This window comes from Saimiri boliviensis, chromosome 2 (genome assembly GCF_048565385.1).
Source record: "Saimiri boliviensis isolate mSaiBol1 chromosome 2, mSaiBol1.pri, whole genome shotgun sequence".
NCBI lineage: Eukaryota > Metazoa > Chordata > Mammalia > Primates > Cebidae > Saimiri > Saimiri boliviensis.
The window spans coordinates 113442194-113456530 of record NC_133450.1 but is presented as its reverse complement, the minus strand read 5'-3'; the positions used below and the strand labels follow the sequence as shown (position 1 = coordinate 113456530).

Sequence of the window (14337 nt, the reverse complement as noted above, 5' to 3'; positions counted from 1 at the left end):
AAAAAGTTAAAAAGTTTGGAAGTAAAAAGTTATAGTAAGACCAGGTGCGGAGGCTCACGCCTGTAATCCTAGCACTTTGGGAGGCCGAGGTGGGTGGATCACCTGAGATCAGGAGTTCAAGACCAGCCTGGCCATCATGGAGAAACCCCATCTTTAAAAAAAATAATAATTAAAGCCAGGAGCGGTGGCTCAATCCTGTAATCCCAGCACTTTGGGAGGCTGAGGCGGGTGGATTACGAGGTCAAGAGATCGAGACCATCCTGGTCAACATGGTGAAACCCCATCTCTACTAAAAATACAAAAAAATTAGCTGGGCATGGCGGCGCATGCCTGTAATCCTAGCTACTCAGGAGGCTGAGGCAGGAGAATTGCCTGAACCCAGGAGGCGGAGGTTGCGGTGAGCCGAGATCGCACCATTGCACTCCCGCCTGGGTAACGAGCGAAACTCCATCTCAAAAAATATATATATATAATATAATAATAATAATAATAATAAAGTTGTGGCTGGGCACAGTGGCTCAAGCCTGTAATCCCAGCACTTTGGGAGGCCGAGGCTGGTGGATCATGAGGTCAAGAGATCGAGACCATCCTGGTCAACATGGTGAAACCCCGTCTCTACTAAAAATACAAAAAACTAGCTGGGCGTGGTGGCTCGTGCCTGTAATCCCAGCTACTTAGGAGGCTGAGGCAGGAGAATTGCCTGAGCCCAGGAGGCGGAGGTTGCGGTGAGCCGAGATCGCGCCATTGCGCTCCAGCCTGGGTAACAAGAGCGAAACTCCATCTCAAAAAAAAAAAAAAAAAAAGTTGTAAGCTAAGGTTAATTTATTCTTAAAGAAATACAAGGCCAGGCATGGTGGCTCACGCCTGTAATCCCAGCACTTTGGGAGGGTGAGACAGGTGGATCACGAGGTCAGGAGTTCAAGACCAGCCTGGCCAAGATGGTGAAACCCTGTCACTACTGAAAATAGAAAAACTAGCTGGGCGCAGTGACCGGCTAAAATCTACTAAAAATACTACTAACATCTACTAAAAATACAAAAATTAGCGGGGCATAGTGGCACATGCCTGTAACCCCAGCTACTCAGGACGCTGAGGCACGAGAATCACTTGAACCCTGGGGGGTGGAGGTTGCAGTGAGCCGAGATCGGGCCACTGCACTCCAGCCTGGGTGACAGAGTGAGACTCCGTCTCAAAGAGTAGCCTAAGAGTACAGTGCTTATGAAGTCTACAGTAGTGTACAGTAATCTCCTAGCCCCTTACATTCACTTACTGACTCACCTGGAGCAATTTCCAGTCCTGCAAGCTCCATTCATGGAAGTGCTTCATACAGGTGTAAAGTTTTTTTTTCAAGATAGGGTCTCAGTCCATCACCCAGGCTGGAATGCAGTGATGCAATCTCAGCTCACTGCAACCTCTAGCTCCCGGATTCAAGCAATTCTTTTGCCTCAGCTACCCAAGTAGGTGGGATTATAGGTGTGTGCCACTATGCCCAGCTAATTTTTGTAGTTTTAGTAGAGAAAGGGTTTCATCACATTGTCCAGGCTGGTGTTAGACTCCTGACCTCAAATGTTCCACCCACCTCTGCCTCCCAAAGTGCTGGGGTTATATGTGTGAGCCACCACGCTGGCCCTGTTTTTTTCATTTATACCATATCTTTACCTTTCCTATGTGTAGATATGTTTAGGTATGCAAATACTTAACATTATATAACAATTGCCTATAGTATTCAGTATAGGACAGATTTGTAGGCAGTAGGCTATACTGTATAGCCTAGGTGTGTGGTAGGTTGTACAATCTAGGTTTGTGTAAGTATACTCTGAAATCACCTAACACAGGATTTCTCAGAACTATCCCCATTGTTAAGCAACACGACTGTATACAAATGGTCAATAAACACATAATGATATCTTTAGCATCATGGGCTGGGCACAGTCTTACGCCTGTAATCCCAGCACTTTGGGAGGCTGAGGCGGGCAGATCACAAGATCAAGAGATCGAGACCATCCTGGCCAACATTGTGAAACCCCATCTCTACTAAAAATACAAAAGTTAGCTGGGGGGGGTGGTGCGTGCCTGTAGTCACAGCTACTTGGGAGGCTGGGGCAGGAGAATGAATCGCTTGAACCTGGGAGGTGGAGGTTGCAGTGAGCCGAGGTCGCACCACTGCACTCCGGCCTGGTGACAAAGCAAGACTCTGTTTCAAAATATATATATATATATATCTCTTCAGCATCATTAGCCATTAGGAAATGGTAGTGAAAACAAGTTACAACTTACTTCATAGCCACTAGGGTGGCTATAATAAAAAAGACAGAAATAACAAGTGTCAGCAACAATACTGTATAAAGAAACAGAAACCTGGCTGGGCGCAGTGGCTCATGCCTGTAATCCTGGCACTTTGGTTGACCAAGGTGGGCAGATTGCCTGAGCTCAGGAGTTTGAGACCAGCCTGGGCAACACAGTGAAACCCTGTCTTTACTAAAAAAATATTAGCCAGGCATGGTGGTGTGCGCCTGTAATCCCAGCTACTCGGGAGGCTGAGGCCGGACAATCGCTTAAACCCAGGAGGTTGCAGTGAGCCAATATTGTGCCATTGCACTCCAGCCTGGGCAAGAAAGCGAGACTGTGTCTTTTTTTTTTTTTTTGAGACGGAGTTTCGCTCTTGTTACCCAGGCTGGAGTGCAATGGCGCAATCTCGGCTCACCGCAACGTCCGCCTCCCGGGTTCAGGTAATTCTCCTGCCTCAGCCTCCTGAGTAGCTGGGATTACGGGCACGCGCCACCATGCCCAGCTAGTTTTTTGTATTTTTAGTAGAGACGGGGTTTCACCATGTTGACCAGGATGGTCTCGATCTCTTGACCTCGCGATCCACCCGCCTCAGCCTCCCAAAGTGCTGGGATTACAGGCTTGAGCCGCCGCGCCCGGCCGAGACTGTGTCTTGAGAGAGAGAGAGAGAGAGAGAGAGAGAGAGAAATGGAAGCCTTTATTCTTTGCTGGTGAGAGTGTAAAACGGTACAGACACACTGGAAAACTGTTTAACAGTTCCTCAAAAAGTTAAACATGAGACAATAATTCCATTGCTAAATATATACCCAAGAGATATGAATAACCAAATTCACTCAAAAAATTGTACACAAACACTCATAGCAGCCAAAATAGCCATAGTAGCCAAAAAGTAGACTGATTGGTGATTACTTAGGCTGGGTTTAGGAATAGAGGAGAATGGAGAGTGGAAGCTAAAGGGCACTTGGTGGGGCGGGGGGATGAAAATGCTTTATAATTAAATTGTGGCCATTGGTTGCACAACCTTATGAATATGCTTTAAAATTCCTTTAATTGTATTACATTATATGTGAATTATGTCTCCATAAAGCTGTTTAGAAACAAATCAATTCCAGGGGAATTATATGTTTGAATACAAAAGGTAAATCAAGGATAGAAATTAGGAAGATGGGCACAGTTCTTTTAGGCCTCAGCCTCATTACCATGGCAGCTCCCCCTTTCCAGTAGAGCTTTCTTGCCTCAGCTGTAGCTAGCGAGGAGAAAGGAGCTTAGGTGTGCATCCATGTGCATCCCGGGTCTGAGACTCTTTCTACTTTCCCTTTATAAGAAAGTACAAAGAGTATCAGGGAACCAAGAGCAAACAGGAGAGCACAGGGAAAGGATAGGAGTAGAGAGGATGCTGGCAGGGCAAAGGAGGAAGAGGAAGCTTTAGGAATTGGGAGAGGAAGCTTTAGGAATTGATCCTTGACAAACCGATGTTATGAATCTTTCCCTTTCCCTCCAGGTCTTACTGAAGTCAAGAGGGGCAGTGATGGGAAAATATATCTGGGAACAAACTCTTAAAAATGGAAAGAAAGTTCATGGTACTTCAGGAAAGAAGTCTGAAAATCCCAGAATAGGAAAAGGCCAAAAGAGATGAATTATGGCTGGGCGCGGTGGCTTAAGCCTGTAATCCCAGCACTTTGGGAGGCTGAGGCAGGTGGATCGCGAGGTCAAGAGATCGAGACCAGTTCCTGGTCAACATGGTGAAACCCCGTCTCTACTAAAAATACAAAAAATTAGCTGGTCATGGTGGTGCGTTTCTGTAATCCCAGCTACTCAGGAGGCTGAGGCAGGAGAATTGCCTGAACCCAGGAGGCGGAGGTTGCAGTGAGCCGAGATCGCGCCATTGCACTCCAGCCTGGGGAGCAAGAGCGAAACTCCGTCTCAAAAAAAAAAAAAAAAAAGAATTATGAATGGACCACAGGAAATGAGGTTCATGGCTGTGGGCATCTATTTGAGGATTTGAATGACTGTGGCTCTTTTAGGGTGAAGGAATTGGGGAATGTATTCCTGAGGCAGGGGGAAGATGTGTGCCAGCCCTCATAGACATGTAGTACACAGATCCCATATATATGTGCAGTTGCAGGAACTCAGTTGGCAGCACCAGCAGAAGGTGCTAGTGTAGAGGCCCATAACCCCCTGCATGTTCATGGAGTGACTCAGGCCAAAGCACATCCCATAGTAAGGTTGAAGACCTATATTATTTATTTATTTATTTATTTTTGAGATGGAGTCTCCCTCTGTTGCCCAGGCTGGAGTGCAGTAGCACTCAGCTCACTACAGCCTCCGCCTCCCAGGTTCAAGTGATTCTCTTTGCCTCAGCCTCTTGAAGAGCTGGGATTACAGACGCTCGCCACCATGCCTGGCTAATTTTTGTGTTTTTAGTAAAGACAGGTTTTTGCCTTGTTGGCCAGTCTGGTCTTGAACTCCTGACCTAAGGTGATATCCCTACCTCGCCCTCCCAAAGTGCTGGGATTACAGGTGTGAGCTGTCATGCCCTGCTGGTTGAGGAACTATTGCAGGTCCTCCTTCTAGGCTTGAAGTTCTCAGGTGCTGATTATGTATGAGTTGTATACTACTTAATTATAATAAGTCCAGTAGAGGAGCTTGGCTTTACACATGGTGCTGAATTCAAGGTGCTGCAGTTAATGTACCCACTGCATATAGCATGGGCAACTGCATCCAATATGTGACCACTGTGCATGAGCATAATATTCACTGGCACTTTTATTCTTGGCAGATCTCTGGGAACGTGGTCTTGTACTTCCCTTTATGTGTTATGAAAGTTTGTGATGAAACCTTTTTTTTTTTTTTTGAGATGGAGTTTCGCTCTTGTTACCCAGGCTGGAGTGCAATGGCGCGATCTCAGCTCACCGCAACCTCCGCCTCCTGGGCTCAGGCAATTCTCCTGCCTCAGCCTCCTGAGTAGCTGGGATTACAGGCATGCGCCACCATGCCCAGCTAATTTTTTGTATTTTTAGTAGAGACGGGGTTTCACCATGTTGACCAGGTTGGTCTCGATCTCTCGACCTCGTGATCCACCCGCCTCGGCCTCCCAAAGTGCTGGGATTACAGGCTTGAGCCACCGCGCCCGGCCCGATGAAACCTTTTTAAAAAAAATTTAGTCTCATAGAAAATTTCAAACATATCCAAAAATAGAGTGGTTTTATTAATCCTCGTGTGTCTGTCACCCCGCTTCAAAAATTACCAACTCTTGGCCTGGTGCTGTGGCTCATACCTTTAATCCCAGTACTTTGGGAGACGTAGGCAGGAGGATCACTTGAGGTCAGGAGTTCGAGACCACCAGCCTGGCCAACATGGTAAAATCCCCCTCTACCAAAAAAGTACAAAAATTAGCTGAAAGTGGTGGTGCATGCCTATAGTCCCAGCTACTTGGGAGGCTAAGGTGAGAGAGTTACTTGAACCCAGGAAGTGGAGGCTGCAGTGGGCTGAGATCACACCAGTGCACTCCAGCCTGAGCAACAGAGTGAGATCTTGTCTCAAAATTTAAAAAAATTATCAACTCCCAAAAAAAAGAAACACAGAAAGAAAAAAAAAAAATCTACTCTCATTTTTTTCTCTACCTAACCTTCTATTTCCCCTCCTGCATTATTGTGAATCACATCCCAAGCATCATCAATCAATCTGTGAGTATTAAAATATGTATCCCTAAGAAGACGAAGACTCTTATTTTAAAAACATATCCAATACCATAGTCATACCATAAAATGGTTATTCAGTCAGTGTTTATATTTCCCTGATCATCTTATGCCTTTTTTTTTCCAGTCTGTTATCTTGGGATCCAAATGAGATTCAAACATTGCAGTTAGCTGAACTCTCTCTCTAGTCTTTTTTTTTTTTTTTTTTTTGAGACGGAATTTCACTCTTGTTACCCAGGCTGGAGTGCAATGGCACGATCTCGGCTCACCGCAACCTCCGCCTCCTGGGTTCAGGCAATTCTCCTGCCTCAGCCTCCTGAGTAGCTGGGATTGCAGGCACGAGCCACCATGTCCAGCTAATTTTTTGTATTTTTAGTAGAGACGGGGTTTCACCATGTTTACCAGGATGGTCTCGATCTCTTGACCTTGTGATCCACCCGCCTCAGCCTCCCTAAGTGCTGGGATTACAGGCTTGAGCCACCGTGCCTGGCCCCTCTCTCTAGTCTTATAATCTATAAGGTCCTTTTCCATCTCTCTTTTTCTTCTTTTTCTTATTTTGTATTTAAAATTTTTTTAATCTTTATTTTTTCTTCCTTCCTTCCTTTTAATGAAGAAACCAGATTTTTCCTGTAGAGTTTACCATAGTCTGGATTTTGCTAATTGTCCATACCCTATATTTTTCTGCCCTTGTGTTTTTTGTAAATTGATAGAGGCTTGATCAGATTAACAGATTTGGGTTTTTTTTTTTTTTTTTCAAGTTTATTGTAATTCCATTAGAAGATAGATAATATAATGTCTGGTGATGATATGTATGCAGCCATTAATTCATTAGGGATTGTGAAGTAGTGATATGCTCCAGGTTGAGCATCCCTGATCCAAAAAATCAAAAATCTGAAATCTCTAAAACCCAAAATTTTTTAGTGCTGTCATGATGCCACAAGTGGAAAATTTCATACTTGACCTCATGTAATGAGTTGCTGTCAAAATGTACTGTGAGTCAGGAATGATGGCGATGCCTAACAACCACAGATAGTCCACATGGGTGGCTGAGATAGTGATATCTTTGCTTTATGATGGTTCAATGTATATAAGCTTTTTCATGCAAATTATTTAAAATACTGAATGAAATTACTGTCAGGCTATGTGTATAAGATATATATGAAACATAAATGAATTTAATGTATAGACAGGTTCCATACCCAAGATATCTCATTGTGTATACATAAATATTCCAGAAATTTGAAAAAAATCCAAAATACTTGGCCAGACTTGGTGGCTCATACCTGTATTCCCAGCACTTTGGGACGCCAAGGCAGGCGGATTGCCTGAGCTCAGGAGTTTGAGACCAGCTTAGGCAACATAGTGAAACCCCGTCTCTACTAAAAATACAAAAAATTTAGCCAGTGTGGTGGCATGCACCTGTAGTCACAGCTACTCAGGAGGCTGAGACAGGAGAATCACCTGAACCTGGGAAGCAGCAGTTGGAGGTGAGCCAAGATTGCGCCACTGCACTCCAGCATGGGCGACAGAGCGAGACTCTGCCTCTAAAAAAAAAAAAAAAAAAAAAAAAAAAAAAAAAAACAAAATACTTCTGGTTCAGGCATTTTGGATAAGGGATACTCAACCTATAATTCTGTAATTTTTTATTTATTGTCTAAATACTTCTATAAAGACATATTTTTTTCATGAATTGTTTGGCTCCTGTAGGAAAGGCAGTCCATTTCTCCAAGGACTCCTGATTTCTTTTAGTGGGGGAAATGGTATTTAGAAAGCCTAATCTGTCATTTATTTATATTTAGAGAAGGCTCACTTCGTCACCATGCCCAGCTAATGTTTAAAAACTTTTTTAGCTGGGCGCGGTGGCTCAAGCCTGTATTCCCAGCACTTTGGGAGGCTGAGGCGGGTGGATCACGAGGTCAAGAGATTGAGACCATCCCGGTCAACATAGTGAAACCCCGTCTCTACTAAAAATACAAAAAATTAGCTGGGCATGGAGGCACGTGCCTGTAATCCCAGCTACTCAGGAGGCTGAGGCAGGAGAATTGCCTGAACCCAGGAGGCGGAGGTTGCGGTGAGCCGAGATCGCACCATTGCACTCCAGCCTGGGTAACAAGAGTGAAACTCCGTCTCAAAAAAAAAAAAAAAAAGAGGCCGGGCGCGGTGGCTCAAGCCTGTAATCCCAGCACTTTGGGAGGCCGAGGCGGGTGGATCACGAGGTCGAGAGATCGAGACCATCCTGGTCAACATGGTGAAACCCCGTCTCTACTAAAAATACAAAAAATTAGCTGGGCATGGCGGCGCATGCCTGTAATCCCAGCTACTCAGGAGGCTGAGGCAGGAGACTTGCCTGAACCCAGGAGGCGGAGGTTGCGGTGAGCTGAGATCGCGCCATTGCACTCCAGCCTGGGTAATGAGCGAAACTCCGTCTCAAAAAAAAAAAAAAAAAAAGAAAAACTTTTTTAAAGACAAGGTCTTTAAAGAACAGGGATCTGGGAAATAAAAAAAGATAATAAAAAGAATAATAATAAAGACAAGGTCTTGCTGTGTTTCTCAAGCTGGTCTCAAGTTCCTGGCCTCAAGTGATCCTCCCTTCTCAACCTCCTGGGATTACAGCATGAGCCACTGTGCCCGGGTCTGCATTTCTTTTTTTTTTTCAGAGTCATGCTCCAGGATGGTCTGGACCTCTTGACCTCATGACTTGCCCACCTTGGCCTCCCAAAGTTTTGGGACTATAGCTGTGAGCCACCGTACCCAGCCACGATTTATTTTTTAACCAGTACATAAAATTTCAATTTTTATGTATAATTCTAACCTTAAAAACTTTTTTTTTTTTTTTTGCTGGGTGCAGTGGTTTATGCTCATAATCCCAGCACTTTGGGAGACCAGAGCAAGATCACTTGAGCCTAGGAGTTTGAGACCAGCTTGGCAACATAGCAAAACTCCATACCTAAAAAAAAATTTTTTTTTTGGCCAGGTGTGATGGCTCACGCCTGTAATTTCAGCACTTTGGGAGGTTGAGGCGTGTGGATCACCTGAGGTCAGGAGTTTGAGACCAGCCTGGCCAACATAGTGAAACTTCATCTCTACTGAAAAGACAAAATTAGCTGGACGTGGTGGTGCACACCTGTAATCCAAGCTGCTCAAGAGGCTGAGGCAGTAGAATCACTTGAACCCAGGAAGTGGAGGTTGCAGTGAGCCATGGTGGTGCCACTGTACTCCAGCCTGGGCAACAAGAGGGAAACTTAGTCTCAAAAAAAAGGGATAGTAGCTGGCATGCACCTGTAGTCCCAGCTACTTGGCAGGCTGAGGTCGGGGATTGCTTGATCCAAGAAGGCTGAGGCTGCAGGGAGCCACAATCATGCCATTAAACTGCAGCCTAGGTGACAGCCAGACCCCAACTCAAAAAAAAAAAAAAGGCTAGTTGTAGCTGGGCACAGTGGCTCATATCTGTAATCCCAGTGCTTTGGAGGTTGAGGCAGGAGAATCATTTGAGGCCAGAAATTTGATACTATCCTGGGCAACGTAGTAAGACCCCATCTCTACAAAAAATTTCAAAATTGTCACCATGCCTGCATGGTGATACACACCTGTAGTTCTAGCTACTGGAAAAGATGAGGAGGGAAGATCGCTTGAGACTAGGAGTTGGAAGTTCAGTTGTGGGGTTTTGTTAGATTTTTGTAAATAAGGAGCTGACTTGATTTTTTTCTTTTCTTTTTTCTTTTTCTTTTTTTGAGATAGTCTTGCCCTGTTGCCCAGGCTGGAGTGCAGTGACACAATCTCGGCTCACTGCAACCTATGCCTCCTGGGCTTAAGCAATTCTCCTGCCTCATCCTCCCAAGTAGCTGGAACTACAGACGTGTGCCATCACACCCAGTTAATTTTTGTATTTTTAGTAGAGATGGAGTTTCACCTTATTGGCCAGGCTGGTCTCAAACTGCTGACCTCAAGTAATCTGCCCACTGCCTCCCAGAGTGCTGGGAATACAGGTGTGATCCACTGTGCCTGGCCCCAACTTGATTTTTTTCAATACTGCATCAAGGACGTCAAAGCCATTGGATTAGTGCTATAAAACATTTTTAAATAACCCAAATTTTCACTGCCTTATTTTATAAATGGAGGATATGTCAGAAAAGTTTGAGTTCAGCCTGGGGTAGAGTAAGGATTATGGCTAGAGAATTGGAATAGTTACGAGGAAACTGGCTTAAAAAGAAAAATTAAAAAGGATTCCTGGTAAGTTTGAATTTTTAGGTAGTGTTTATTTTCTTTCTTTTTTTTTTTTTTTTTTAAAAAAGATGGGGTTTCACCGTGTTGGTCAGGCTGGTCTTGAACTCCCAACCTCAGGTGATCCGCCCGCCTTGGCCTCCAAAGTGCTTGGATTATAGGCGTGAGCCACCACACACGGCCGGTAGTGTTTATTTACTTAACGCATAGCCATTTTTCGAACTACTTTCATTCCTTTGTGAGTGAGACAGCCACAGTTCCATAAACATCTATGGGTAAATGGACTTAGAAGTCAGAGACTTGAATTCAGATTCAAATTTTTTGCTTACTAGCATTATGAACTTCAATGGAGTATTCAAATTTTTCTTTGTAGAATGTTTTAAAATAGGCACTCTGAAATTTGAGTTAATTCTTATATATGGTTTTGTCTGCAAGATACCAGTTCACAAGCACTGATTTTTTTTTTTTCCAGTTTACCGTAAACACACCACCTACTCCAGAAGACCTGATGTTAAGTCAATATGTTTACCGACCCAAGATACAGATTTATAGACAAGATTGTGAAGCTCGTCGCCAAAAGATTGAAGAGTATGAAAGCTGTAATGTTTATATGCGGTGTTTTTTTTAGGGGAGGGATCAGTGAATAGTTTGTGTGGTAAGGTTTTGATTAGAATAACACTGGCACGGGGAAAAGTGGATGGTATTAGTTGGCAGTTTGATGACATTGATTGGCTGTGTGATGTGGGGAAAGAGTTTCGGTCTTGGCAGATTGAAGCTCAGTCTTGGCTTCAACACTAGCTATATACCTTTGGGTAAGTCATTTAACCTTCGTATCTAAATCCATAAAGTGGAGATAATAAAACCTACCCAGCCAAAAGATATGAACAGTAGAAATGGCATACATGAATTGTTTTCATACCATTCTTAGGAAAAAGTAGGTCCTTAATAAGAATAAACAGTAATTATTAGATTACAATATTGTAAGTTGATTGCTAGAGAACATCTTTGAAAGAAAATATCTTTTAGAGATTTATGCAAGTTGAGTAACTCTAATCTGGAAATTGGAAATTTGAAATGCTCCAGAATCCAAAATGTTTTAACCACCAATATGATGCAGGTGGAAAATGCCACACATAAATATAAATGCTTTACACAAACTTTGCTTCATGTACAAAATTGTTTAAAATATTGTCTAAATTGCCAGGTGCAGTGATGCATGCCTATAGTCCCAGCTACTTGGGAGGCTGAGGTGGGAGGATGGCTTGAGCCCGCGAGTTCTGGGCTGTATGCGCTATGCCAAGTGGGTGTCTGTACTAAGTTTGGCATCAATATGGTGACCTCCCAGGAGCAGGGGACCACCAGGTTGCCTAAGGAGGGGTGAACTGGCCCAGGTTGGAAACAGAGTAGGTCAAAACTCCTGTGCTGATCAGTAGTGGGATTGCGCCTGTGAATAGTCACTGCACTCCAGCCTGGGCAACATAGCAAGACCCTGTCTAACAAAACAAAAAAATTGTGTAAATTTACCTACAAACTGTGTGTACAAGGTATATATGGAACATAAATGAATTTCATGTTTAGGCTTGGGTTTCACTTGCAGGATATCTTGTATATTCAAATATTCCAAAATCCAAAACACTTCTGTTCCCAGGCATTTCAGGTAAGGGTACTTAACCTGTATGTAGTGCCTGAAATCAGATTGCCTTTGACTTTGTAATTTTACCACATTTACTCTTGTTTACATATATAAAAGAACATGGTTTTACTTAGAAGATAGCTTATTGTTATGGTATACGTAAATACTGCAGACTGATTTACAAATTAGATATATCTAGACTCCCTTCAGTAAATCAGACTTTAAAACTCAAAATAATGTTTATGTCATACTTATCTGGGACTATCCAACTAAATTTGAACCAATCTAACAAACAGAAAAGAAATAAAACAATCTTTAAGAATTATTGGCCGGGCGCGGTGGCTCAAGCCTGTAATCCCAGCACTTTGGGAGGCCGAGGCGGGTGGATCACGAGGTCAAGAGATCGAGACCATCCTGGTCAACATGGTGAAACCCCGTCTCTACTAAAAGTGCAAAAAATTAGCTGGGCATGGTGGCACGTGCCTGTAATCCCAGCTACTCAGGAGGCTGAGGCAGGAGAATTGCCTGAGCCCAGGAGGCGGACGTTGCGGTGAGCCAAGATCGTGCCATTGCACTCCAGCCTGGGTAACAAGAGCAAAACTCCGTCTCAAAAAAAAAAAAAAAAAAAGAATTATCTGGGTTTTGGAAGTAGAAGAAAAAGAATATTTAAATTTTTTTTTTTTTTTTTTTGAGACGGAGTTTCGCCCTTGTTACCCAGGCTGGAGTGCAATGGCGCGATCTCGGCTCACCGCAACCTCCGCCTCCTGGGCTCAGGCAATTCTCCTGCCTCAACCTCCTGAGTAGCTGGGATTACAGGCACGCGCCACCATGCCCAGCTAATTTTTTGCACTTTTAGTAGAGATGGGGTTTCACCATGTTGACCAGGATGGTCTCGATCTCTTGACCTCGTGATCCACCCGCCTCGGCCTCCCAAAGTGCTGGGATTACAGGCTTGAGCCACCGCGCCCGGCCACCATTTTCTCCGTTTTTTAACAAAAGACTAAGATTATAATAGCTTTGCTGCTTTTATAAATGCTGTTCTAAAAATGTGAGATAAGACTTTGAACTGAATTGGGAACTTTTATTAAAATAATAGCTACAACTTCAAAGCATAGATCATTGATAGACCTTAAGGATTCTTTGTAAGCAAAGTGTTTCACATTGGAACAAGTTGGTATGTTGAGATGAGAATTCTGTTAGTGATAGAAGGTTTTTTGATTTGTGACATTCTTAAACTGCCATTTTTCAAGTGAATAATCAGATTGAATAATCAGGCTTTTATAGAGTGAATTCCCCTCTTTTTTTTTTTTTCCTTTTTTTTCTTTTTGAGACGGAGTTTTGCTCTTGTTGGCCAGGCTGGAATGCAATGGCGCAATCTTGGCTCACTGCAACCTCTGCCTTCTGTGTTTAAGCGATTCTCCTGCCTCAGCCTCCCAAGTAGCTGAGACTACAGGCATGCTCCATCACACCCGGCTGATTTTTGTGTTCTTAGTAGAGATGGGTTTCTCCACGTTGGTCAGGCTGGTGTTGAACTCCCGACCTCAGGTAATCCACCTGCCTCAGCCTCCCGAAGTGCTGTGATTACAAGCATGAGCCACCAAGCCCGGCCAAATTCCCCTCTTTTTATGTAGAAAAAAAAACTAGGAAGAGTTAAGCTAAGCATGACTGTAGATCAGAGCTGGTTCATTAAAGCTGGTTTTGAATCCTGTGCTAATTAACTTTTTTGTATTTTAGGTTAAAGCTTTCTGCCTCAAACCAAGATAAACTGTTGGCTGATATAAATAAGAACCTGTGGGAAAAAATGAGACACTGCTCTGATGAAGAGGTACTTTTGTCTTATTTTCTGAATGGGAATCCGTAAAGACATTCTGAACAATGTCTCTTGGGAAATAAGTAACTGCTACTTGGTCGTTAGTGATGAGTCATTTAACTTATTTTTTAGGTGTAATGTGGTACCAAGGTCTTATTTAATTATACGCTATTTTTAATATGTAATATTTACAAACCTGAGATGATCAATTTATCAATTTAAACTTCAATATATAGTTGAAGTTTAGAGTTCCCTCCTTCCTATTTGCCTTTCACTTAGATTTAGACGAAGAAAAGATTTGTTTTAATTGATTAAATAGTAATCAGCCCATTTTATATGTGCCCTAATATATTAAAAGTTTCTTGGCCGGGCGCGGTGTCTCAGTAATCCCAGCACTTTGGGAGGCCGAGGCGGGTGGATCACGAGGTCAAGAGATCGAGACCATCCCGGTCAACATAGTGAAACCCCGTCTCTACTAAAAATACAAAAAATTAGCTGGGCATGGTGGCACGTGCCTGTAATCCCAGCTACTCAGGAGGCTGAGACAGGAGAATTGCCTGAACCCAGGAGGCGGAGGCTGTGGTGAGCCGAGATCGTGCCATTGCACTCCAGCCTGGGTAACAAGAGCGAAACTCCGTCTCAAAAAAAAAAAAAAGTTTCTTTAAGAGCCTGTCATTTTCTAATTAATA

General features: G+C 43.5%; 1 protein-coding gene across 5 annotated transcripts in view; it reads left to right on the top strand.

The window, feature by feature from the left end:
* KNL1 (kinetochore scaffold 1) overlaps nucleotides 1-14337 on the top strand; it is a 79943-nt gene that overhangs the window by 46127 nt on the left and 19479 nt on the right. For all 5 annotated transcript variants that reach the window (XM_074394088.1, XM_074394089.1, XM_074394087.1 and 2 more), the window contains 2 exons: nucleotides 10678-10793; nucleotides 13573-13663. In XM_074394088.1, the coding sequence (XP_074250189.1) occupies nucleotides 10678-10793; nucleotides 13573-13663 (207 nt within the window). The remainder of the gene's footprint in view (nucleotides 1-10677; nucleotides 10794-13572; nucleotides 13664-14337) is intronic.